General features: G+C 56.7%; 2 protein-coding genes across 4 annotated transcripts; one reads left to right on the top strand and one right to left on the bottom strand.

Moving 5' to 3' along the window:
* Positions 1-1544: 1544 nt before the first annotated feature.
* On the bottom strand, positions 1545-20529 carry ITGB3 (integrin subunit beta 3). Of its 3 annotated transcripts, none has more exons than XM_082779235.1 (15): positions 20177-20529; positions 16551-16636; positions 12627-12819; positions 10507-10759; positions 9914-10076; positions 9168-9329; positions 8926-9021; positions 8636-8725; positions 8012-8146; positions 7173-7602; positions 4835-5057; positions 4568-4668; positions 4324-4443; positions 3537-3703; positions 1545-2806 (listed from the first exon to the last, which is right to left on the bottom strand). In XM_082779235.1, the coding sequence occupies exons 1-15, from the start codon at positions 20232-20234 to the stop codon at positions 2738-2740; spliced, it is 2346 nt and encodes a 781-aa protein (XP_082635361.1). In that variant the 5' UTR covers positions 20235-20529; the 3' UTR covers positions 1545-2737. The 3 variants fall into 3 exon arrangements, with proteins under 3 accessions (XP_082635361.1, XP_082635362.1, XP_082635363.1); XM_082779236.1 differs by having other exon boundaries at positions 9168-9326; XM_082779237.1 differs by lacking the exons at positions 12627-12819; positions 16551-16636; positions 20177-20529 and adding an exon at positions 11904-12255.
* Positions 20530-24040: 3511 nt separating this feature from the next.
* LOC309887218 (reprimo-like protein) lies at positions 24041-24376 on the top strand (the record flags this gene model as incomplete). Its single annotated transcript, XM_082778766.1, has 1 exon — positions 24041-24376. The coding sequence occupies one exon, from the start codon at positions 24041-24043 to the stop codon at positions 24374-24376; it is 336 nt and encodes a 111-aa protein (XP_082634892.1).
* Between the last annotated feature and the right edge of the window lie 1546 nt (positions 24377-25922).

The following is a 25922-nucleotide window of genomic DNA, read 5'->3' as shown; positions in this document are numbered from 1 at the left end:
CGCTGCCCACCCTCACCTGTATTGCTTTGTCCTCCTTCGACACGTCCGTCCTGCACTCCACCTGCCTGGGCGGGTACACCTCGGCCGTCAGGATCGTGCAGCATGGGACAGACTCCCTGCAAGGTGGGCACCGTCCTGTCACCCCCTGCACCCCACCCGGCTCTATTTCTGCCTCGAGGGTGGTCAGGGGACATAACGGAGCCCTAAAACATGAATGGGGACAAGCTTCGTCCAGCCAAAGAGGAGGCATCCCCTCACTTACGTGGAGGTCCTGCTGGACGTGGAGATCTTCCTGGGGGCAGTCGCAGCTGAGGAGGGGGCAGACGCTTCCCAGCTGTCTGCCGAGCCACGTTGTGGTGTCTGCTGCTGCTTGGAGGCCACAGGACTGCAGGACTTTGGCCGCTTGTGGGGCTTCATCCTCTCCTTGGCCAGCCCTGGTGGGAACGGGGCCCCGCGGGGCCGTGCTGACACCCAGGTCCTCGCACCCAGCAGGGACACAGCCGGGATGGTGTGACCCCCGGCTCTGTCTGCAGGGGCAGGATGTGACCCCAGAGCAATGGGTGTTAAAGGTCTGCAGTGCAGACCCCCTGTCCCGTTGCCCCTCTCCGGGCACCCCGCAGCAGACTCACCCCCTGGCCAATCGCTGTGGTGGCCTCGATGCACCCAGGCAGTGCGGGGCAGTCCCCAGGCTCGCTGCCTGTTGTCACCCCTCTGCCCGATGTCGCCTGGTGCCCCCGTTCTGCCTGATGTCACAGAGTGCCGGGGGCATTCCCTGGCTCAGCTCCCCCGTGCCAATGAGCGCTGTGATGGGGACCGATGGGGTCCCTAAGGCACAGGGTGACACAAGGATGGGGATGACACCCAGGCTCCAAGCACAACAGCACCTCCATCCCTCCAGCTGCTCGCCGGGCCCTGCACCATGCCCATAGCCCCGAGCAGGAGCAGGATCCCCCCATGTACCCTTCTGGGCTGACCCTACAGGGCCTGGCCCCAGCATCCTCACTCCAAGGCCAGCCTTGCACCTTTCCAAAGAGTTTTCCCAGCACTTTCTGTGGTCCCAAAATGCTGCTTTGGAAGGTGCCCACCAGGTGTCCCTGCAGCCCTGTGCGTCGTGGTGCTGAGCGGGTGCCCAGGCAGGGTGCTCAGGCAGCACCCAGCTCCCGACTTTAGCACCTTTGCCCCCAGCCCAGCTGGCCCCAGGATGGTCCCGCAGTGGTCTCAGCCCAGCTGCCCTCCTCCAGGGGCTTTTTGTGCACACTGAAGGGTTTTGGGAGTCTTGCAGAAATAGGGGGGATGCTGGGGTTTGCTCCTCTGCAATGAACGGAGGGGGCTGCCGAGAGGAGCCCAGCCTGCAGCAGGCTCAGGGCCACGCTGTGCCCCCAGCTGTGTTACCCACTCCAGGAAAAAGCAATAACAGAGCAGAGAAAACCCCATGGAGATCCCACAGCCCTGCCCGGGCTGGTTCCCTCACCCATCCACCCCTCCTGGCCCAGACAGGCCCCCCTGGTACTGGGTCACACAGCAGTGCCGACACAATTCGTGGTTTGAGGTTTTTATTTGGTGCCCTGGGAAGCACCCCCATGTGGAGCACATCTCTGCCCACCCAACGCCTGCTCCGGGGCTCGGCCCCAGCTGCCCCCCAGCACCATCCCTGATGTCCACCACCCCTGGGGACAGGCCAGGCAGGGAGCAGGGGACACAGCCCCCAGCAGGACCAGCCCTAGGGCCTTGGGGTGGGCACGGGACATGAGGTGGTGTCCTGGTTTCAGTTAGGACAGAGTTAATTTTCTCCACCAGGACAGGTGGGTGCTGCTTTTTGGTGGAACTGAGGGGAACGGAGCTACCAGGATAGGGCCCAGAGCACCTGCCCAAGCTCTCTCTGTCCCCAGGCTGTTTTTTCCACAGGAGACAAACCACGGGTGGGTGACACACAGCCCCAGGCTGCAGGATGGGGCCTGAAGGCCGCCTGCTCATTTGGACCCTGAGCCAAGCAGAAAACCATTACCCTGGCCAAAAGGCACAGGGAGGGGAGAGTTCGTTCCCCGGAGAGCCTGGGCTAGGCTCCCGGCATACAGGCAATGCAGTCCGTGTGCTTTGGGACATGGGGACAGTGGTGGGGGACACGGGGAGCTCAGCCCCATCCCAGGGCTGCAGCTGGGACCAGCACAGCTGATGCTACATGGAGGTGGCCGGCGGTGCAGAGCGGAGGCACGTGGAGGGGAGGGGGAAGGTCACAAGCAGCCTGGGGGCTGCTTTCCACCATCCTGAACCACAGCAACACGAGAAACGTGTGAACTGCTGGGTTTTGAGTGGTGTCCTCAACCCCCAAAACAACACCGTGGCTGCTGGGACTTCACATGGCCAGTGCACGAGGGCATCCCCGAGGAAGCAGAGCACAGCTTGGCCTTGGGTTCTAGCCAAAATCCGCTTGGCCCAAGGAGCACCGAAGAGTTCACAGGTTCACCACTAGGCAGAGGAAGACCCATTTCTCCCTGTTCAGTGTATGAAGGGGCCACCAGCTCCTATGGGGCGGCCCGCAGAGGTATGGACGAGAGGTTTGCCGTGGAAGCACGTCCCTGCAGTGCAGTGAGGTGATGGAGAACGGGGCCGGAGGCAGCCCGGGGGTTGTTAAATTACACGCAGACACACACATGCACACAAGCTCTTCTGTAAACTGGACTCCTGGAGACCCCACGATCCCCGGCTGATCCCACAGCCAGCTCTGGATGCAGCATCCTTACATGTTCCCGCGGTACGTGATGTTGGTGAAGGTCGACGTGGCCTCTTTGTATAACGGGTTGTTGGCCTGGGAAAAGAAACCAAAGAGCATCACCGCTTCGTGATCAGCATCGGCACTCACCCCACTTTACAACTGGGGAAACTGGGGTACCAGTGGGTGTGGGATCCATGGCTCTGCTCAGGGCTTTGGCTCTACAATGCGATGTGCAATTCAACAGCTCCTCATGAGGTTTTTATAGGGGAGAGCAGGGAAAAGCAGTTGTGGAGGAGGGCACAGGAGCAGAAAGGCATCCAGAAAGAGCAACCCCAGCTCATCCACCCCTTCAGTCCAGGAGCCAGGAGGTGGGGGACAGGCACTGGTGCCATCCTGGCCCCTTCCCTCGTGCTCCGGGTGCCTCAGCCCTTCCAGCACCCCGTGGCAGCAGGGACCTTCCTCCAGCTCACGGGGTGGAAACACTTGTGTGGGTGGTGAGTAAGAGGGTCACGCTGGAGAGAAGTGCTCAGGATACACCAGAGGTGGGAAAAGTGCCTGGGACATCTGCTCTGGTCTGTGCACAGCCTATGGGGCCACAGCAGGCTGGGAGAAGGGGTGCCCAGTTTGGTGGTGCCACCCCAGATCCTGCTGTGACCCCACACAGTGCTTCAGAGAGCAATGGGATGGATGAGCTGGTCCATAAGGACAGCGCGTTGTGGGTCCTAAATGGGGACCAGGCTCTTGTACTGGGAGCACTGGGATCTGGATCCACTCAGCCCAGTGGAGGCAGAATTTGGGGTCTCCTGCCCATCACAGCCCTTACCGTGTCCCACTTGGCCCTGGCCTTCTCCTCCTCGAAGCGGGCGAACTCTCGGCGGTCGTGGATGGTGATGAGCAGCTTCCAGATGAGCAGGGCGGCCAGGCCGATGAGCAGGATGGCGCCCATCACCGACAGCAGCACCACCAGGATGTCTGGCCCCTTCGGGCAGTCTGGGGGGATAGGAGAGCATGGTTGGGTGGGCACCCTAGGGTGCCTGATTGCGGGTATGGGGGCTCCTCTGCTCTCCAGAGGGCTTTATCCTCCCTCGTGAGAGAGCCTCCAGCTCTGAGCATCTGTCCTGCCCCCCAGGGCTGCCTGTGCAGGGACTGGGGAGGTGATGGGTGGCTGTAATTAGAGCTGATGGCTCTTTTAATGACCCTGGTTTTGAAGGATCTGCAGCCATATGGCCCCCTGCTCAGCTTGATAGCAGTCCCCAAGGATGCTGGAGGCCCTGGGCTACTCCGTGCAGGGGCAGCATCGCTCCTGTGTGGCCAAGAGCTGGATCTTAACAGCACGTCAAGAAAATGAGACCCCTGGAGTCAGAAATGTGGTGGGAAGACCGAGCTCCTCCTTGGTGGCTCAGCAGGGGGGTGAAATAACCCAGAGGCATGGGGAAATGTGAGACACAGGCAGGAAATCACAGCCCGGGTGCACAGAGCGGGGAACAAAGCAGCTCTGTGACCTGTGCCAGCCCCTGGATCCTGGCCAGGAGGCACAAAGGGGGCTCCAACCCCACGGTTAGTGCAGACCCCCAGGAGCAGCACAATCGGCACCCCCAGCCGGGTCCTACCTGGCTCCTCTATAACGTAGAGGATGGACTTGCCGCTGGAGTCCTCAAAGTACTGGAAGCGCACCACGCAGTCGTTCTCGTCCTTGTAGGTGCAGTTTACAGCGTCCTTGCCCCTGTCCCCTGCAGGATTGAGAGGCTGTCAGAGCCCTCGTGCTGGGGACATGTGCATGGCGGGTGTACGCAGCCCCGTGTTTCCTTGCTTTAGGGCAGAAATTTGTGCCGTGCGCCCCATCTCCGCTCTTACCCAGCTCCTGCACTGTCTCAATCTCATCGCGGCACATACGGCTGCAGGACTGCTGCTTCACCAGCTCACCCCGCTCGAACTTCTTGCACTCCACGCAGTCCCTGAGGAAGAGGAGGGAGCTGCCGTGAACTGCTCTGCACCATCCCCGAGGCACCCTCCCACCCTTTTTTCTCTCCGGGATCCCAACCCAATGGATTTGGGGATGGTCACCATACCTGCGGGCACCAACCCTGACGGGCACCATCCGAGCTCTCCCCCCCAACTCACTTTTTGATGGTGCAGGCATCCGGGCACGTGGGGCACTTCTCGCAGGTGTCCCCGTAGGAGCCGGGCTGGGTGCAGTCGCATTTGCCGCAGACGCAGGAGCCGTGGCCGCTGCACACCAGCCCATTGCTGGACATGCAGGTGTCCGTGCGCGTGGTGCAGTTGCAGTAGTCTCCGGTCCAGTCCGAGTTGCACACGCAGTCCCCACATTTGCACGTCCCATGGCCTGGGGATGTCCAGGAGGGCATCAGGACCCATGGGTGCTCCCATGGATGCCCACAGATCTCCTCTGGGGATCATCCACGTGGGATGCTTGTGCACCCAGAGCCACAGCTCCGTCTCCGCGTGGCACAGCGAGGTGGAGCAGCCACCCAGGACATTTGTGTCCCCCTGTCCTTGGGGTGGGATCTTGCTGCCCCCAGCAAACCCCATCCTTCACCTCCCTGCCTTCTGTACCCCCTGTTCTTCTCTTATCCCATGCAAACAAGGAAAAAATAGCCAAATTTCAGGCTGAGCTAGCTTGGCTCTGGCAGCAGCTGGAGATGCTCAATCAGCTCCATCTGAGCTGCCCAAGCTTTGGCTCTTGCCTTTAGTTTCAGATCTGGTTAGGCCATCTGGTCAACCCCTGCTGTCATTTCCCAGCCCAGCGCCACACACGGGAGAGCTGGCTGCTGGGAAGAGCCCAGCCAGCTCCACACACTCCTCTGGCTCGGTCAGACAGCCCGACGTGCTCAGATCCTGCCAGAGCCCGCAGCTATTTGGATCCCGGTTGGGTTTTTGACTCAGCCACCAGACACAGCGAGCAGCGGAAACACCGCGGTGCCGGCACGCGCCGACCCATCCCAAACACCGAGCACGTGGGAGCTCTGCTCCCAGCTGGGGAGCGCCGGGGCACCGCGTCCCCCACGGCCCCCATGGCCCTGGAGGCACCGGTGTGAGAAATAAATGTGTAACCCTGTTAATGAGGAACTGGAGCTGAGTCACAGGAAAACAGCGCCGCGCCGGGCGACGAGGTATGGAAACAGAGGGGGAGGCTGGGGGAGCGTGGCTGAACGGGACGTGACGGATGCCAGCGGGGTCAGACGGGGCACTGGCAATGAGACAGGGCAGGGCTTCTGCCAAGTCTGGCTTTCGTGGGTGGTGGCCCCCCGGGAAGGGCTTGGCAACCTTTCCCCGTCTCATTTCCTCCTCAGCCTTGGGCACGCAGCCAGGGCTGGCCCCGCTGGGCAAAGGACTCGGGCACGGAGCTGGGAACCAACGGATGGGGTTAATTAACAGCTCGCCTGGCTCGGGGGCAGTGTGCCACCAGCACCTTTGCCCTCACTCTGCCTGACACGGGGGATGCTGTGCAAACAGACAGCACCACAGGAACAGCCTTGGGTGGCAGCATTGAGGACAAGCACCCGGCTCCCACGGAAAATCACTGCCTGGGGGGGAAAAATCCCAGCCCCCCCTGTCTGATGTTAAGGTGAATGATCAACCCCAGTGGTGTGGAGGCAGCTGGGGGCTCTGGGTGCTGCCACTCCTCTCGCATCTCCTGGGAAGCCAGGAGATGGGGAAGGGCCCTGGGGTTTGCTCCTCCAGCACACTCAGACCTCCAGGGCTCGCTGGAGATGGGGCTTGTGGCTGAGGAAGGGGCTCTGACACATGGGGCACATGAGGTGACTGCTGCTGGGATTTTTTTTTTGCAGAGATGGTCTCCCTGGTCCCTGGCATGGGAGAAGCGAGGTTCCCCAAATTGAGAAATGCAGCAGGCAGGACTGGGAGCCTGGCAGCACAGGGAGGAGGCGAATATTCAGGAGATGAATATTCACTGTAAGACCAGCGATGGGGGAGGATTTTCTTCCCCACCGCTTTTTGCCAAAAGGGAGTCTTCAAGAACAGGGTGGAGGATAAAATTAGTGCATCCTCTCCTCGGAAATCCCAGTGCCTCTCCCCACCCCTATCTCCCCACCCTGGGGATTCCTCCTGTGGAGCAATTCCTCAGATGTGGGAGTCGAGCAGAACCTGGCCGGCTCCTGCCCTGTGCACCCCAGAGCCACTTCCCTTGGAGCCCCCCAGCCACCTCAACGGGGCTCCCGAGCCTAAGGAAGGATCAAGGTCTGCCTTTAACCCTCTGAGTCCATCCTCTGCCAAGGATTTTGGGCACAGGCTGCCAAAGGGGGAGTCGTTGCATCACACCCTGAACTAATCCATGGCTAAGCATGACACAATGCATGCAACGAGCCCCCAGATGGCTGCTATCTCCCTCAACCACAATGCCGGGCAGCAAAAATACCTCTCTAGCACACCCCAAGGTGCTTTACTCCATGCAACCACCACCCCCAGGCCTCCCACTCACCTGAGCACATCTGGCCCTTGAAGCGGACGCAGGAGAAGTCGTCGCACTCACAGTACTTGCCCGTCACCTTGCCGAAATCGCTGCTGTGGCAGACGCACTGCCCGCAGATGCACTCGCCGCGCTGGCTGCAGTGGGGCTGGCCCGGCCGGGGGCTGCAGTTGTCCTGCTGCGAGGGGTTGTACTCCTCCTCCGAGCACTCGCAGTGCGAGCCCAGGCGCCCGGGGTTGCAGCGGCAGACGCCGCACTCGAGGCTGCCGTTGCCTCCGCTGCAGAAGGAGCTGTTGGTCTCAGCCTGGCTCTCGCAGGAGCAGCTGCAGTTGAAGTTCACCACCACCACCAGGCTGTCCTTGAAGCCCACGGGTTTGATGGTGAAGGATTTCTGGCGCTCTTGCGGGCACCCTCGCACCTTGGCCTCGATGCTGAAGCTCACCTGGGGGGGGCAGAAGGGTGTGTCTGGGTGCTGGTACCCCCCTGCAGCCTTGGGGTACCTGTTCCAGCCTGGCCTCAGCATCTGCTCTGTGCCCAAGCTTAGGCAGCCCAGAGTTGGGTCCAGCAGGATCTCTTAGGGCTTTCCCAAACTGTCCCAGCATGGGAGAGTGCACCTGCCCACCACAGCGTGTAGACAAAATCAGCCCAAAAGCCCATGCACCATGGCTGGTAGACCACAGCCTCTGCATCCAGCAGACAACAACATTTTTCTCCTTGCGCCCACCCAGCTGGACCCTCTCTCCACCAAAAAGATGATAATGTCCCCATAAGAGCCTGTGTCCCCCAGGATCTGGGGGGAAGCAGGCAGTGTGGAGGGGGAGAAAAGCTGAGCCCATGGACAGGAGCCTCACCGTGTCCCCGATCTTGAGCCCCATGCAGGACTTGAGCCCAGGGATGACCTCGTCGTTGAGGCAGGTGGCATTGAAGGACAGGGACAGCTCTTCGGGGAGGTCGCGCACCTCCAGCTCCACCTTGGAGCGGATTTTCTGGGGGAGGAGAGAAGAAAGATGGAAAAATCCAGCCAGGCTGCACGGGGGACCACCCCGAGCAGCCACCACACCCCAGTGATGCTCCTACACACACGGGAAAGCAGCCAAGCACCCTGAGGCTTTCTAGAGCTTGGCCACGTCACTCCCCACGGGGAACACCTTCGAGGATGGGAAAGGACAGGGGTGAGCTCCCATCCCTGGGGCCCCCACACGTGTGGGTGGAGGCAGATGCTCACAGCTGGCCCAGGGAGGCTGCTGGAAGCTGGGGGAGCTGCCAAGTGTCCAGCTGCTTGTGGTGGTTATTTGGGGAGGAAGAGTGCTGCTGTGGGGCCATCACAGTGCACAGCTCTCCTTTGGGCAACCCTGGGTGGGGTTTGTGTGCTGCGAGGGTGATTGCTCTTCCAAGATGAGGAGAAAGCCCCCTGCACCTTGCTGCTCCCTCTGAGCTGCCCATGGGGACAGGATGTGTTGGCCTTGCACACTCACCCCATAGGAGTCCACTATGAGCTGCAGAACATTGCTGGAGTCTCCCGACAAGGTGCCCACGGTGGTTCCTGGGATCAGCTCACTGTAGTTCTGGAGAAATACCACCGTAAGCACAGTCTGCTCATGACAGGTGAAGGCACCACTGCTGGGTCAAGCCATTCCCAGACACGAGAGCTTCCTGAGCAGCCTTGTGAGGATGGGTGCCACCAGGATCCATCCAGCCACCCACAAAAGGTGCCCTCAGGACCCCACAGCCCCCCACGAAGGTGGCTTTGCACAGCAGCCGTTACCTGGTAGAGGCCAACAACTGTGTCCGTCACAGCGAAGATCAAGTTGATGTTCTTCTGCGAGAGCTTCTCAGTCATCAGGCCCAGAGAGGGGTAGTCCTGGGGAAGGGGAAAGGCTGCACCCTGAAACACGTAGTCCCAACCACCCCAGTCCCCACCATGCCCTCCAAGCACACCTGGACCACCTTTCCCATCCCCAGCAGGAGCTGTGGGCTCCCAAACCCCACACATGGGCCTGGATTTACCAGTGTGGTGGAGGCTGAGTAGAAGTTGTCCTGGCCGATGTGGCACTCGGCGTCGTTGGGCTGCACGATGCCGGCCAGCCTCCCGTCCAGTGCAATGTGGGTCTTGGCGTCCGTGGTGAAGACGAGCAGGTGGGAAGCATCATTCCTCCAGCCGATCTTCTTCTGTGGCCAAAAGCAGCTCCCAGTGGGGTGGCAGTGTGTGCTGAGGGCAGCCCTATACCGGCACCTCGCTGCCACCATGGGGCATGGCTGGGTCCTGGGGACCAGCCTGTCACTGCAGGGGGAATTAAGGGCAGCCCCTCTCCCAGGGAAGTGCTGGGGAGCCAGGCAGGTGAGCATGGGCTGCTTGTGAAGGTGAAAGACAGGCTTTAATTTGATAGAGTGTTAATCATGGTGGCTAACGACTGAGGGGCACGAACCCTCCCATCTCGAGCAAAATCAAGGTGCTGGCAGAGGAAAAGGTGTCCCTTCTGGGCTGACATGGGATCACCACATCTATCCCCAAAGCATCTGCTCTGCTCCTCTCTCCTCCCAGGTCCACGTAAGGGCCATGCTCTACCCTCTCCTTGGTTGAGACTCAGAAATGCCCTTGTTGAACATGCGCCCTGCCCACATCCCAGCCCTGCTGTAGCTCCACTGCAAGAGGCCTCAGGCCCCGTTCTGGTGGGGTGGGAGCTCTCTGCCAACCCACCAGGCTCAGCCTAGCGACCCTCTCCCAGCCCCGTCCCAGCCTTCCTGCCCCTTACATCGCACACGGTGGCCTGGATGATGGCATCGAAGCCGCCCTCGGGGGCGTCGCGGTTCCGTGAGACGCTCTGCTTGCGCACCTCCTCGTTGAAGCGCGTCACCTCGTCTGTGAGCGACAGGACGTGCTTGTAGCCAAACATAGGCAGGCACGTTTCCCCAATCCTGCAGGAGAAAGTGGTCAGGGCACAAGACTCATGGGTGTCCCAGCTCCTGTCCTCACTGTGCAGCCATTTCACACCCTCTGGTCTTCTTCTGGGCGTGCCGAAAGGACCCAACCACCCCAAGAGCCTTGAGCATGAGGCTGGTGAAGGATCTTTTAAAAAGCTATCATGTTACAGTGATGCTGAGATTTTTAGGAGTTAGACCTTGAACAAAAACGGTGGAAAATTGTTTCTTCCCACAAGAGCTTTTCAAAGTCTAGACGTGCTCCCCCTATCCATACCAGGACATGCAGTGCAGCCCAGCTTAAGTCCTGCCCCAAATCAGACACCCAAATCCCTTCTGAAATCCATTTCCACAGATTTCCAGCCACAGTCTGGTGATGTCCCATTAGCTTCCAACCCTTACAGACCTCCCTCAGCTTGGGACTTACTCATAGCAAGGGTTTTCGAGGGCTTCTGGAGGAGAGATATACATGTAGGGGGAAATGGGCTTGTCCACAAAGGCCCCAAAACCAATTCGCAGATTGCTGGTGAGCTTGCGCATCTCGCTGGCCAGCGTGGTGCCCAGGTTCTGGATGTTCCTCAGATCGTCCTTCATGGAGTTGGACAGGTCCATCAGGTAGTAGATGTCCACAGGATAGTCTTCCACTTGACGCACTTGGACTTGGAAGATCTGGGAGTCATCTGTAATATGGCAGGGCAGAGGAGTAAGAGATCATCCCCTGGGAGAAACAAAGGGGGCTGGTCGCAGGACTGGGGAGAAAGTCAATGGGACCCAACGGGGTCAACAGGAACCCAAGGAGATGGCTTAAAGCTGCTGGGAGGAGACTATCACAGTGAGACACACCAAGGAGTAAACCACTAAGAGCAGGGTGCTTGCATGTGAGGTGTGCTGTGCACCCCTTGAAGATGGCAAATGTCCCACAGCTCCTGTTGTCCAAGCATCTCATTACTAGGACATGAACTCCTTCTGCTCAGAGTTGTCCTATGCTGATAGTGTGGCCAACACAGGATGGATGGAGCGAGTAAAATGCTGTACACATGGGCAGCAGGTCTTATGGGAACAGCCAGGGGACTGCACGTCTGCTTCAGGCTGCTTCTGAACTCCTGAGGCCTCCAAACATCTCCTTGGGCCTCCCCATCCCTGTTCCTTCCTGTTCTTCTTGGCTCCTCCCAGCCCCTGCTGGGAAACTTTTTGATGAAACACTTTCTAATGAAACAAAAACCTCCTTAGAACCTTCTGGGGAACAGGCCAGTTTTAATGACTTTGAAAAAAAATAATGCTGAAAACACTTAGGGTTGACCTTTTCTTTCAACTTTCTAGAAGGGACAAAGGTTCTTTCTTGCTGTTTTCTGAAACTACTTCTTTGATATGCAACTGGGGCACAGCTGCAGCCTTCTCAGAACACCTCAAACAACAAGAAAAAAGCTTTAATCAACTTTCATTTAATCATTGTTTTCATATAAATCTATATCTCAGATTTAGATTTTCAGGATCGGTAAAGTATCTTCAAAATCCAGGAGAGCCTGAAGAGCTCCATGCCCCACTGTCTGCATGGCCAGGTAGCAGCACGCAGTCAGGAGTCCCAGCTTCATCCTTGGGGGACTTCTGCTCCTCCTTGTTGAGTTAAACCACAAGGACTCAGAGCTTGTGGGACATGCCTTGGTTATGCCATTTGGCCTTCTCTCACGAGCTGGGCAAGACAACTCTTGCTAAGCCCTCTTGTTCTGGCAGAGGTGATATCAAGCCAGGGTTTTCTTCTACTGCTTCCAAAATCCTTAGAGCACCACATGCCTCCTCCAATCCTCTCCAGAGCAGCACACATACCTGTCTCTTGATGACTGCTTTTGGACCTAAAGACAGCAACAGTTACCCCACAGCTACACGTCCCCTTATCATGGGGAAGGGGACACGGCTGACCGCTGTCACTCACATCAGAACTTCTCTTTGCCCAGCCCAGGGACATGCTATCAGCCTCTGACATCTGTCCCTGAGGCCAGAATGAACACAGAACCAAAATTTGTTCCTGCCGAGACATCTGTGAGCAGATTGATGATAAGAGCAGGGATGGGCTGTGTGTGGGGAAAGTCTGGACATGGCAATGTCACCATTTTGCTCCAGTTTTCCCAAACCCTTTTTGTGACCTCAGGTGAGTGACACCAAAAGGAGAAATCAAACAGGGGAAGTACAATGTGAATAAATATATATTAACAAAGCCCCTTAATACAAGCCTTGGGAAAGATAAGGGTCAGCCTTATGGCACTGAGGCAGCAGTGGTTAAGGTTTAAGTGGCTTCATAAAATAATCCCACAGATGTCGAAATCACATCCCGTCCTGCAGGGCTGAGCTGGGAGACCGAACAGCAGAAATCAGCCTGCAGACAGCCAGATTGCGGACACTGCTGGTGGGGTTGGTGTAGCCCCAGCCCTGCCTTGTCCCCAGTGGGTCTGGGACAACCTTGGCCAACAGGTGATGGCTCATCCATCGCTCGAGCTCTCCAAGCTGTCCCCACCACATCTCCTTTTCCCACAGCATTTTGTGGACTCTTACCCGGCCGCAGGTTCAGCTCTATTCTCTGGGGTCTCATCTGGGTGGTGGTGGAGCCCCCTGAGCCCTTGTCGCTGAGCGGTCGGTCCTCCTGGATGGTGACGCTGCTGGTGGGGAACTCGATTAAGTCCTGCCTGCAGCCGTTCTGCAGGAGGTTGGCGAGCAGGTCGCAGCGTGGGGACGACTGGTCCATGGTCTGTGGGACAGGGGAAGAGTCAGGAGTGATGATGGATGGCTTGCCCAAGCCCAAACCCCTTCTGACATCTAGGAGCTGGAGCCACAAGTTTGTTTCTTGGCACAGCTAAAAGGAAAGCCCCTCTACATGGGGTGGCTGCGTGCCAGAAGAGAGTGAAGCAGGACACAAGCTTGGCAGGCTGTGAGCAATGGGCAGAGTATGAGACTTTTTTGTTTTGTTTTTCTAAGCTTTGGCAATAGAGCCACCTTTTCCCCAGTTTTCTTGACATACACCGTCAGAAATCGCCCCAGGAGCAGCAGGCAAGCCCAGCACACAGCTCCTTTTTGAGATCCACTTGAGCTTATCTGCAGCTCCCAGCATCCTGCCAGCTGGAGCCCAGCTGAGGAAGGGGAACCAAAAAAGGAAAAGAAAGACCAAAAAGGCAACTGGGCTGCGGGAGAAGCCATCGAGAATCCGTCAGAAACAGGAAGCCAGAAGTGTGAAGTCACGGTGGGGGCTCCGGCCCCCTCCCTGATTTCCTAGAAAGTTCCCGGCTGCCTGCCCTTATCTTGGCATGCTCAGAGGGCTCCCGGCACTCCTGGGGGGCGGAGGGGGGAGAGTTTCCTATCGGGACAAATATGGGAAGAATTCCTCTCCTGGCCTAGCGCTGCTGGGATCTGCCGCTGCATGTTCTTGGCAGGGCAGCCGCTGTCCCCTCTCCATGGGGTTCCTCCCTCCTGCTCCCCCCCAGCCCAAATCTTTCTCCATTCAAAGCCCCAGGAGGGCAGAAGTGAGATCCTTGCCCTCTCCGCACCACCAATGCCCCTGCCCAGGTTATAAGCTCCCCTCAGGTCCAGGTGGGTTGAACCCGGGAGCTAATTTGTGTGTTTTAAGCAAACAAGTGGAAAAGTGCAAACAGCATCAGGAGGCCCCCTCCGGCAGCAGCGGCCTTTATCTGCCTTTTTCTCCTCCCTCAGTCCGAGCAATAGCCAGAAAATACATCAGCAGGCGTGTTCCTCCCCTGTGGCCTCCCACTCCTGCCCAGGCAGCACGCTGCTGGTGAAGAGGACACGTTTTACGTCTACACGAGCTCTGTGCACCCACCCACCCTGCCACCTCATCCTGTGGGGCTCCCCACCGCAGATCTCCAAGCCCTCGAGGCCTCTGAACCTCTCCCTGTGACCCCACAGACCTGGGTGAGGTGCCTGGATCATTCCTGAGCCCACGGGTAATTACACACCCGGTCCTGTCCTAGGCAGGGAAAGCACTGGAAAGATGAGGGTGAGAGGCAGGGCTGGGCAGAAAGGTTTTTAACCATGCCACTGGGCTCTTGGGCAGTACCCTGAGGTGCTGGGGGGCTCCCAAAGGACACGCAGCTCCTTGCACAATCAGCAGCATAATTTCTACTGAGAGATTCCCACGGAGAAGCTATTTCACCTCTGGGCCACATCCTTCCCCTTTCCTTGAAAGCCTCAACACAATTGACTCAGGACTTGTAAAACCGACTTGGAGGCAGCCCAGGCTCGCTGCTGGGGGGCACATGGTCCCACCTCCTCTGCCACCAGCCCTCCTGCAGCCCTGGAAGATGCTCCCCAGACCCACCTCCCCTCCTGGCAGCCCACACTAGGTGGTGCATGCACAGAGTTGCCTTCCAACCTCTCAAATTCTCCCATTTTCTGCAGTTCTGTGAGCCTGCTACAGGAGGTATCTGCTCAAGACCTTTGGGACAGGGATAAGGATCGGGCAGGGTGCTGTCAGAGCCAGCTCCATCCCACATCTCCATCACTGCTGTGGCTGGGAGGCTGCAGTATCCCCAGGGCACCTCCATTTTCATCTCACAGGCAACCACACACAGCAACAGCTTCTCTGCAGGAGAGCTCATGGGAGGACCCAAGGAACAGATGCCTCTGCACATTAAGCTAAAACCTTCCAGAGCTTCTCTAAACCAAACCCTGGTCCAACCTTGGCTCTATTTTCCTCCCTGGGAAGTGACATTTGGGGTGGGTGAGACCCAGGAGAAGTCTGCCACGATGCTCTCCAAGGTGATTTTAGAGCCACGTCTCAGCTGGCTTTTCCCAAAAGGAAAAACAAGTGGCCAGGCATATCTATGAGCTGGTAACGGTGGTCAGGGTTTCTGAAAAATAAAGATAACTCAACTCTCCTCTGCTTCAGTGCTCAGTGGAGTCAGTGGTCACAAGAAAGAGCAATAAAATTCCTTTCTTGCTCGAAGCCAGGAAGGAGCAGCAGCAACTGATAACCCCCGGCTCCTCTGGGAGCCAGCACGGGTGGGAAAGGAGCACAGCTAAGGGCAGCCCTGTCCCTTTAACGAAGGAGGGGGGCAGGATCAGAGACCGCCCCCGCCCTGGGGATATTAAACAAACCCGCAGAAAAAACCCTCATTTGCTAAATTAAGACAATGTGGTCCAGATGTTGGAGGCAGAGCTGCTGAGTAGTTTGCACAGCGCGGCTCTCCGGCGGCTGGCTGCTGGCAGTGGGACGGCTCCCTTGCTGCTTGTCACGTCTGTCCGTGAGCACAGCCCTGAGCAGTGCTGGAAATATTTCCTTTTTTGGAAACTTTTGCTGATCTGGGAAAAAAAAAAACAACACCCAAGCTCGCAGTCCCTGCTGCGTCAAGACACCAGCCCGGGCTGGGAAGGAGCAGATGGATGGTCGAGTCCTTATCGAGCTGCAAAGTTCAGCTTCTTGCTTCTTGCAGGAGATAAGTCGGGGCTCATCCACACAAGATCTTTATGCATCCTGCATGGGATGATGCTGCAAGATGCCCTGGGATCTGATGGGACCTGCAGGTGGCCGGGGTATGCAGCGGGTGCCCGGCATCGAGCACCATCCGACAGCGCTCCCAACCTGGATCAGTTTTCCTGGGTCTGTTCTCCAGCCCCGTGGGCATTGCCACCACTCATGGGAGAGGATTTCTCAGCAGCAGAAGGCAAGAAAAGCCTTCTCTTAGTGCTTTCTGGGGAAGGGGAACTCCTTGCAAGCCACAGGAGTGCATTGTTAAGGCAATGGCTCACCCAAGCCCCGGAGTTTTTAATCACTTCTCCCATCTCTCCCTGCCTCCTGTCTCTGCCCTGGGGCTGCGGCTCACCAGATCCCATCAGTGTTAGGAACTTCCACCCTTACATCCCTGATGGGCCAACCCTAAGGGCAGCATTTTTGGAGGGTATTGTGGCAGACCTTCCAGCATCTCACCCACCCAGACGGGGATTTCAGAGCCGCAGCTTAGCTCTGACATCCTCTTTAGCTCTGTAACCAAGCCCAGTCACCTCACCTTACCACTCACCGTTTTCCAATGAATAAAACCCCAAACCTTCTAATCAACATTTGCTTCCTATCTCCAGACTCCCTTCCTTTCCCAGCCCTTTCAGGAATTAGATTCTTTTTAAAATTTGAGCTTCACAATAGGTTTTTGAGAAGCAAACCAAAAGGAAACCAGGTTTTCAAATGTATAGCTTTTCAGAGACAAAGGGAATTCACAGGGAAAACTTCAGCACTTCCAAGCCAACTCGACGTGTTTCATACTCATGCACCCAGGTAAGGGGCAGATTTTGAAAGCGAGGCAGGAATCCAGACCAAGAGCCGCGATGCGCATGGCTGTGGGCACTGCCAGAGCTGTGGTCACTGCCAGATGCCACCGAGGAATGTGTTCAGACACGGTGGGACCAAACGGAGACACAGCACCCATCCCACAGCCCTCAGCCCCCCCAGCCCTGCTCAGCCCCCCCAGCACTCACCTTTGCGGAGCACCAGGCACAGAGGGGGCTCACGGCCAGGCACTGCTTGCAGGAGTTCACCCCTCGAGTGGTGCAGATGTTACCCCCTGGAACAGCAAACAGAAAGCTGTCACCACCTTCGGGGCCACCAAACAGCCCCACCAGCAGGCAGAGCCCCCATCCTCCCAGGTCTCCACCCTAACCCTTTTTGCAGCCCCAAAACCCAGCTGCTGCCCCCCTGCCTCTTTTACGGCTGCCTCCCCCAGCCCGGCACCAGTTGGGCTCCATCCTGCCCGCCGCTGCTGGCATTTCCCACCTGCCAGCCTGATGCCAGCTCCTTAAAGTGTCCCCTGTTCCTGCAGCCCCGGGGGACATCGCCCCTTGTGCCTCTCTGCGGGCATTTTGGGGCAGCGGGGAGGGGAAGGAGTGAGCCCCCCAGCTCAGCGCCTCTTCCCACCCCCAGGCCAGCCGGTCGGTGCCTGTTTTTGCAGATGCTGAACTCAGCCCTGCTGGTCTCAGCTCGGGTTAAAACATGGGGAAAAGAGGGGAGGGAAGTGGCACATGTCCCAAAACATGCTGGCAGCCAACTGTGATGATGTCCCCTGGGGGGAAACCGGAGCTCCACCAGAGGAAGTGGCAGTGAGGATTTCGGGAGGTGCATGCCTTGGTTAGAGGCCAGTGTGTCCCATCAAGGGGCCCCCCAAAAAACCCTCAGGGGCTTTGGGGCAGCAGCAATGTCTGCTGGGGCAGGAAGGGCAGAGGTAGGAACTGTGCAGCTCTGTGGTCCCAACGGCTGCTGCTGCGGTGAGTGGCTGAGACACAGCTGTGGTGGCATTGCCCTGGGCTGTTTCTCCCTCCTGCACCTCGTCAGAGCTTCAGCATCTGCAGGCAACCGGTCCCTGAGGGTGCTGTGTGTCCCCAGCTACAGCCCTAGGAACTGGGGGTGCCAGCACGGAGCAACTGGGGGCTCCTCTGTCCCCACCTTCCCTGCCCAGGGTCCCCTCTTGCAGCCACAAGAGGAAGAAAAGAGGAGTTTTCTGCAGCAGTGGCAGGAAATGCAACACAGAAGAGAAAGAGGAAACGGTGAAACGATGGCATCAGGTCCTCGGGCAGAGCCACGGCTGCAGCTCGGTGTGGCTGTGCCTGCTGGCACGCAGCGTGCCAGGGCTCGTGGAGGTGGGTGCTGGTACGGGGTGCTGGCACCGATGGATCCGGGCATGGGACTGATGTGGGGACACAGCAAATGCCACAAGGCTCGGGCACATGGGCATGCAGCTTGTTCAGCTTTGAGGTTGCATCCACTCCCAGAGCTCTCTCCCTACACCAAAATACCTGGCTGCAGGTTAAAAGGATGCATAAAAGGAAGCAAAAAAAGGATGGGAGACTTTAAATTTAGCATGGCCCTAAAGAGCGACAGGTTGATCTCTGGTGCAGGAGGCTGAGCCCCGTGCCGATGGCTTGGCAGGCACCAGCCTGGCAGCTCCAGGCACTTGGGATTAAACTCTCAGGGCCACGTGCCCAAAGACGGGAACAGCTTCCAAAACTGCAGGCTCCAGGGGAGCCCTGATGAGTCAATTTTCTGGCTGATCTTGGCACTTAGGACCATGAATGGGGCCATCCTGCCCCACTGCCACATGACCAAGACACATGTCTGGGGATGTGGGACCTTTCCCCATCCCGTAACACCATACAGAGCTCTTCTTGGCTGTGTTTAACTCACGGCTGGATGGAGCAGGGCTCTCCATCCCATGAGAAGGAGCCGAAATCCCCCGGGCGCCAGCTGTGATTAAGGCAGGGCTGTTATCGCCATGCAAACACGCAGAAGGTGGTGGCCAGCCTCACCCCCTCACCCTGAAAATGCCTCTTTTTTTGGCATCTCCAGCAGCATTTGCACAGCTGGATGCAGGGTGAGGTGCTGAGGGCTTTGCTGGAGGCACGTGGGGAGGGGGAAGCAGCAGTGATGGGGGCACAAAACCACAGGAAGAGGAGAGCAGAGGGTGCTGAAGCTCAGATGCTCTGGTTCTGGCCCTTGGTGTGCAGGATGCTGCCTGGCTGCGAGCTGGTTAACAGGATTTCAGCACAGACTAAACTAATAAACTTCGTGCATTTTATCAGTGTATTTTTTTTCCAGCCATAAAAACTAATAAACCAAAGTACAAAAGCTGCATTTATTTATTTATTTTTTTACTACAAAACCCGCTGGTCTCATAAAACAATCTGATCCTAATGACTGAAGCTTTGAAATAAGGAGAAATCCCAGCACGTGAAATACCAGGAGCTAACCTGGGTGGCACAGGGAGCCCCGTTTGGGGTGGCAGCACTGCAGCCAGGCACTGGAGGGGGATGCACATCGCATGCTGAACCCAAAATGCCCCAGACGGCTGTGGCTGAGCATCATCCTTCCCTGGCTGGAGAAAATTACTCAGTGCTCAGCCTGAACTCCAAGTCACCTCCACACAGTGTCTGAGCCAGCCACATGCCTTGGTGGGTCTCGTCTTTTTTTTTTTTTTTTTTTTTTTTTTTTTTTTTTTTTTTCCTGCTAATACACTCATGCAGAAAACTTTATAAGGAGACTTAAACAAGCTTGATAAAGATACAAACCATTTTTGCATCTTCTCTGAGCTTTCTGCTTGTCTAAGCAATATGGATTTGGGCTTATTTTTGGCTGATGTCCTGCCCATACCATCCTGGGGCTGCGTCTTTTCTCTGAACCCCTCCCTGTCTACCAACATCTTCCTGGGGAGGAGATGCCCCGAGCTGATTACCGGAGAAATCACCTATGCAGCCCCAAAGAGCAACCTTACAAACCCAAAACTCTTTCAGGGGTTACTCTGCATTCCTGCTCAGGCTGTTGGTGGGAATGCACAGAAATCTGGCATTCTTTAGCCTGAACAATGTTGCCCCAAACCCCCTCGGGTCAGGCCTCCAAAACAATGGGACTGATTTATAAATCAGCAGCTGAAAAACACGGCACCGTTTTGTGGCTGCAGGGTTTGTTTTCTGCTTGCTTTGAGCCCCGGAAACCACACCTGGGGAGAAGAGTCCCTTCGCCGGGCTGCTGTTCTGCAAGGCACTGAAAAGTTTTTAAAGCAGTGAGCCACTTTTGTCCTGAAGTCACCTGATGCCAGAAATCGGGGCTTTTAAAGAAAAGCACCAAAATAACAGGAGAAAAAAATGACACAGGATACTAATGCTGACTTAAACACACCCCATGCCCTTAAAATGAGATGGGTATGGTGATGCCTGCCCCATAAACTCCCCTTACTGCCTGTTTACAGAGGACAGAGTCCAAGTCCCATCTGAGTGCTCCCATTATAAACTAGTACCGCAGCCCAATGGCGGGTAGGTGGCGGAGATAAAGTTACTGGGGTGAGAATAAGGCACGGAGCCACAACACTTTGATCCCACGGCATCTCAGAGAAACCCTCTTAGCCCCGACCCAGCCCCGACCCAGCCGGCCCGAGAGATGCTTTGTGTTTGGGAACTGAGGCAGTGCTCTGCCAGCTTCCCCTTCCAGCAATTTTTCCGGGACTGTGTGAATGCAGGGATTTAGGGGAAATAGCAGGGATTTAGGGGAAATAGCAGGGAATCTAAGCGGGAAGTGCAACATTAGGGCAAACACAGCTTTAGGGGCTGTAAAAACCTACCCCAGCTGCCAGCAGCGCAGAGCACGAGGATGCCGAGGGCGACGCGGAGCTTCCCCATCTTCTCCTCCGAGCCCCGGGGTTCCGGGGGGTGTCGGGACCAACCCGCCGTGAGCGATGGAGAGCGGCTCTGGGGCAAAACCTCCGGGTTTTGAGCCGTCCAGAAGATGAATCATGAGCCTGGGTGTGTGACACAGGCGCGGAGCGGGGCCGGCCGGAGGAAACTGCGCTGGCTCGTCACTCAAATTTGAGTCAGGGAGTGGCCCCCCCCATCCTGCCCGGAGCTCCTCACCCTTTTTCCCTTTCGCAGCTCACACAAGGACCTAATGAACCCGGGAAGAAAGTACGGGGCACGGGCGACCCGCACGAACAGGCTCTTTCCCATAGGCTCTTTTGCCGGGGTTTAATTCCTTGCAAAATCCTGCTCACACCCTCCTTTTGTTAACTCTTGCATGAAAGGCAGCCCGGCTTTTAAACCTGCCGAGGCTGAGCTGCCTGAGAGCTGAAGGATTTAAGGGGAAATAGAGCAACTGCATAGTGAAATGAAAGTGCGTGTGTGTGGGGGGGGGTCTTGGGGACCCTCCCCAAGGCACTGCAGGTGGAGACATCCCTGGTGGAACGGGGAGGGGAGACCCACAGAGAGCAGAGACTTGGACCTGGCAGGACCAGTTGGGTACAAACCCGGACATCACAAAGGGAGGGAAATTCAGATTTGGGTTGGGTGATTCGGACCCGATTCTCTTCTCTCCTGTGCTGTTTTTCTCACCCACATCCTTACAAATCGCTCCTGTACCAAGCAAGGGGTCAGATCTGTGCAGGAACATTCCCTGCTGAAATACCCAAAGAAATGCCTCACAAAGAGGTTTAAAAAACCTCTCGTCCCCCAGGGTCCTACTCAGAGATGGGGAAACTGAGGCAGGCAAATACAGGCTGGGCTGCCAAGGGAGGGAAGGGCTGCTCCCCTCACCGGGTGACAGGGGCTGGGGCCAGCAATGGCAAAACCTGGGGTCGGGGTAATTCCGGGGGGAGCAGAAAAGGAGCTTGTGCGGAGTACAGGGTGCTGTGCGGGGAGAAACGGGGATCGCTGCATCTGCCCGGAGCCTCAGAGACGAGGTGAGATGGGGCTGGGGGCTCTGCCTCGGGAGCCGGGGAATTTTTCTTGGCTGTAAAAGAAGTTTCGATGCGTTTTTGCTTCCTCCACTCGCTGCCACCTTCCCGGCGGGTGCTGCTGCCCTCCTGCGGCTGCCTGGGCTCTGCTCGGGGGGGTCATTTTCCTCCCGGCTTCTCCCCCTGACTTTTTAACGTGGATTTGGTAAAGAGAAACCCATCGAGCCTCACGCAGTGTTGAAAAAGTGCTGCTTCTTGGTTGGAAAATAAAATAAATAACACCCCAAAGCTGCCTTCTGAGGGCTCTCAATCTTGCCCTGCAGCCATCTCAGCCTGCTGACCCCATAAGCCAGCTTTGGGGCACCCCAATTCCTGCTTTCCCTGCATGTGTCCCCCCGTCCCTGCCTGGAAATGCCACTGGTGTGTCTTTTCCCCCTTGTGCATGGCTTTCTGGCCAGCCTGTCCCTGTGTGTTGCACTGGACCACCCCAGGAACAGGTTTGAAGCTTCGTGGATGCGTTTGTCTCAAAGATTTGACCGAGTGAATTGTCGGTCCCAAAAGTCCTCTTCACTGGGGTCTCATCCTGCCTAGCAGCTGGTTGCCTGAATCTGCAAGTGCTGCCAGCTCCAAAGGGACACAGTCCCACATGTCTCCTCCCTGAGCCAGCACGATCGGGACCCTCACAGCACAGGGGGATACTCCAGCCCTTGCTGCCAGCACGATGCAAAAAAAAAAAAAAAAAACACAACAAACAAACAAACAAACAAAAACTTTGAAAAAGAAGGAAAAAGCCACAAAATGAAACGTTTGACTTCCTGTACCCTCCTGGGCTCTCACCCTGCCTGAAGATGAGGATGGACCCGTTTTCCTGGCTGACTGCAGGAAGGTGCTGCTTGTCCTGCAAGCATCACTGTGATGGTGACATGGGGTGCACATAGTGCAGGGTGCACCGAGAAGAGTTTGGGCTCCCATCGCTGCTCCCTGGGGCTGGATACAGTCTGGAGAGCTGCACAAAAACTGGTCCTAGGGGAATAAATCATGGGATGCTCTGTGCCATGAAGCCTGTGGTTGGATTAAGGTAAAGAGCAGCCCAGGGAGTACCCAAGAGCTGAGTAGCCCCATGTCCCCAGCTTCTCCAGCACTGCAGCTGGTGGCTGTGACCCCGGTGCCATGGCTGCAGCGGCCGGATCCGGCACGGAGGAGAGGCTGGAGCTGGAGCTGGAGCCAGCAGAGGGAGCAGAAACTCCTCTGGTCTGAAGGCAGCGGGGAGAGGAGCTGCCACTGGGATGCTCTGGTCTCCCCTGGGGATTTTTCCTGGGCCTGGGGTTAAGTGCGATGGGTCCCTGTCCCGATGGGTCCCTGTCTTGCCAGGCTTTCTGCTTCTCCCGGTGCTGCAGACTGCCCTGCTGGGACAGCAACGCCGTGGGTGAAACAAGGAGGAAAAAGCAACAAGTAAACCCCAAACCTAGCTGCTTTTGGGCCCTTAAATGTCACAAAAGCAAAAGAGGCACTCAGCTCCTGGCTGTGTAAAAGAAAAATCAGTTGACACGCTTCCCACTGAGCCTCCCTTTACCCGCAGCCAGCTGGCCTCCCGCTTCTGCCTTTAGCTGCAATTTATCAATTCTCATTTGGGTTTATTAAAATCCCCTCTGGGGGCTGCACAAGGAAAGTGATCCAAGACGTACACAGATAAATCAGAACGAGGTCCCCACATCACAGCAAGCTCCTGTTCCTCACTGTCCAGATGCATCTGGACCCATGTACGGTGCCGACTGGCCCGTGGGTGTAGGATCCCGAGCTAGGGACAGGAATTGGGGGGCAGCATCCCTGTGCTCCCCTTTGAAGGGGACGAAGGAGCAAGAGGAGAGGGAGAAAAATGTGCCCTGGGGACAACCCCCCCCAGCCAGAGGATGCTGAGAGAGGGACGGATCCAGCCCTGCCATAGGACAGGCAGCGCTGAGCAGAGCTGGGGGTGGACCGGGCAGGATTGGGCCAGCGCTGCTCCTAAGGAAGGAGTGGGTGGCACAGAGCAGCAAGCGGGGAGTGGAGAGAGCAGCAGAGACCTGAGGCTGCGGGCAGGGTGCAAGGGGGGGGGACAAGGGACCTGCCACCCACCTGGGGCTGGCACCTGGTGGGATTGAGGAGCAGGTGAAGGGGCTGGGGGCGAGGATGCGTTAGGGGCAGGACCCTAGGGGTCGGCCCCCACCCAGGGGTGGCAGTGGGGTGGGTGCAGGCACCCAGAGCGGGGCAAGGGGCTGCACCCGCGTGGGGAAGGGGTGGGCAGCCTGGGTGAGCGTGGGGGGGGGGGGGGGAAGGCGGTCCTGGGGGGAGGCTGCAAGGGGGTGGAGTTGCTGGTTTGTCTTTGAACACGGGGAAGACTTTTAGCTGGGAACTTGCATCCGTGGAGCTCCCAGCCGGCAGGCATCAGTCCCCTGCTCCTGCCGGGAGGTCCCCAGCGCCCGTCCCTTGGGGTGGCAGTGAGGGCAGGGGGCATGTGGCCACCTTTGGCCACCTTCTTCTCCCCTGCGTGCCCTTTGCCTTTCCTCTGCCTCTCGCTCTGCTTGCTCGGGGACTTGTGCTGAGCTGCTCGTGCCAGGAGGGAGCTGGCGGCAAGCTGCACAAATTGGCTTCCCGTCCACCCCGGGCGTCGTGAGGAGGGAGGCAGGAGGGGGCACGGAGCCCGCCGGGATGTGAGGGTGGGCAGGGGGACAGCACGCTTCCCTCCTGCCTCCCTCGAAGATCTGGGACCACGCACAGACCATGAATGGATCCTTCTTCAACCAGACTCTCCTTGAGCAAGGAGCTTACCCCAACAGGACCCAGGGCTTGGGGATGCTCCTGGCCTGCTGCAATGGGACCGGCTCGGTGCTGGCGACCGACGGCGGCTCCTTGGTCCTTGCGCCGGACGAGAGGAGCCTGTACATCACGCGGGTGGTGCAGATCGCCGTCCTCTGTGTCCTCTCCTTGACTGTGGTGTTTGGCATCTTCTTTTTGGGCTGCAACTTGCTCATCAAGTCGGAGAGCATGATTAACTTTCTGGTGAAGGACCGGAGACCTTCCAAGGATGTAGGAGCTGCGATCATGGGGCTTTACTGAAGCCACGGGGCACCTGTAGGCAAGTGAACTGGCTGGACCTGGTGCTATGATGCAGATTCCCGTGTGTTTGGGGCAGCTGGGGACAGTGGGAAGGGGGACGATGGCTTTTAACATGTCTGTGTCCATGAGGAAGCAAATCTGCGCTTCCCAGTGAGGGAACTGTCGTGGTGAAGGGGGAGATCTCCCCAGCGCTGTATCAAGCACAATAATTGACCAGCCTTGTGTTGCATGCAGAAATGGCTTAAGTTTTGCATGAAACTTGCAGAAACAGTGATAATGTGCAGATTCGGACTCTTTTTCTGCTGTTACCTTGGATACCGCTACTTGGGATTTAGGGCTAAAAAAAAAAAGTGTAAAAAGCAAACTACTCACTACAAAAAGAAAACAAAGTAATGGGAAAGTGAAATTTGTGGCACGGGCCACGTCGTTGGCCATGGGGCAGGGGCAGGGAAGGGTTGGGTGGGTTGTACAACAAAGTCTGCATGCTACAAAATGTGTTGGTCTGTTTGTGTTTTGGACATCGAGCATGCACTGTCTGGCAGTTTTGTAATGAGGAGAGCATGTTCTTCCTTATTTTTTTGAACTGTCCTGTTAAATAAACTGGTACTGTCTTTTTTCACAACACTGAAGGAAGAAAAGAAACCCAGATAAATACAAAAACCCTACCCCAAACCCAAAACAAAAGCATGCTTGTTTTTGTACATAACAACCTTTTTTTTAATTTTTTTTTCCCAAGTGCTATATTGTTACAGTCCTTGAGGTTTTTGTATTTTTTTTTGAAAACTGTTGAACATTCAGGAAAAAGAAAAAAAAAAAAAAAAAAAAAAGAAAACGAACCTGTTTCAAAAGAATTTCTTGTTGTCTTCATTTTCTTTTCCCGTGTGTGCAGAGTTCAGGTATTTCAATCCCAATTCCAGAGTTTAAATATAGTCATCTCACCTTCCAGTTGAACTCTAATTAAAGACAGTTATTTAAAGCAGAAACTACCATATATTGTTTTCACAGGCAAGTATCAGCTTCCACTACCAAATACATTTGTCAGGAACTACGTATTTTGGGCTGGTGTTAAATTCCTGCACGGTACCAAAACACAGAGTTTTCACAAAGATGCACCAAACACATCTTGCAAGGCAAGATTTCAGACCCTGAGTTGAAATCTCCATCTCCTCTGATCCTGATGAGCTGTCAAAACTAAATTATGTGAGAGGAGGAGGACTCCTGACCTTTGTGCTGTGATGGAATTGCAGCTCTGTCTGTGGGTGTGAGATGGAAATGATTTGAGTTTTGTTGCACCAACAATATTCCTGCTGGGTCTGCTTCTGTGGTGGGAAAGCGATCCTGGATCCTGGAGGAGCTGCTGCTTTGATGTATGGGGATGTAAATCCTGAGCAGCTCTCTGCTGTTCCCAGATGCAGGAGTGGGATTAGGGCATGGCTTGTAGTTAATCAGTGCTTGCTGAGCACCTTCTTCAGGGATCCCAGAGGATATTGTTGGGCTAGCCCTGATGCAGAGTGAGATTCGTGCAGTCCTGTCACTGATTGCTCCC

The sequence above is a fragment of the Aythya marila genome (assembly GCF_965140915.1).
Source record: "Aythya marila genome assembly, chromosome: 25".
Lineage (NCBI taxonomy): Eukaryota > Metazoa > Chordata > Aves > Anseriformes > Anatidae > Aythya > Aythya marila.
This window is presented reverse-complemented; position numbering and strand designations above follow the sequence as displayed.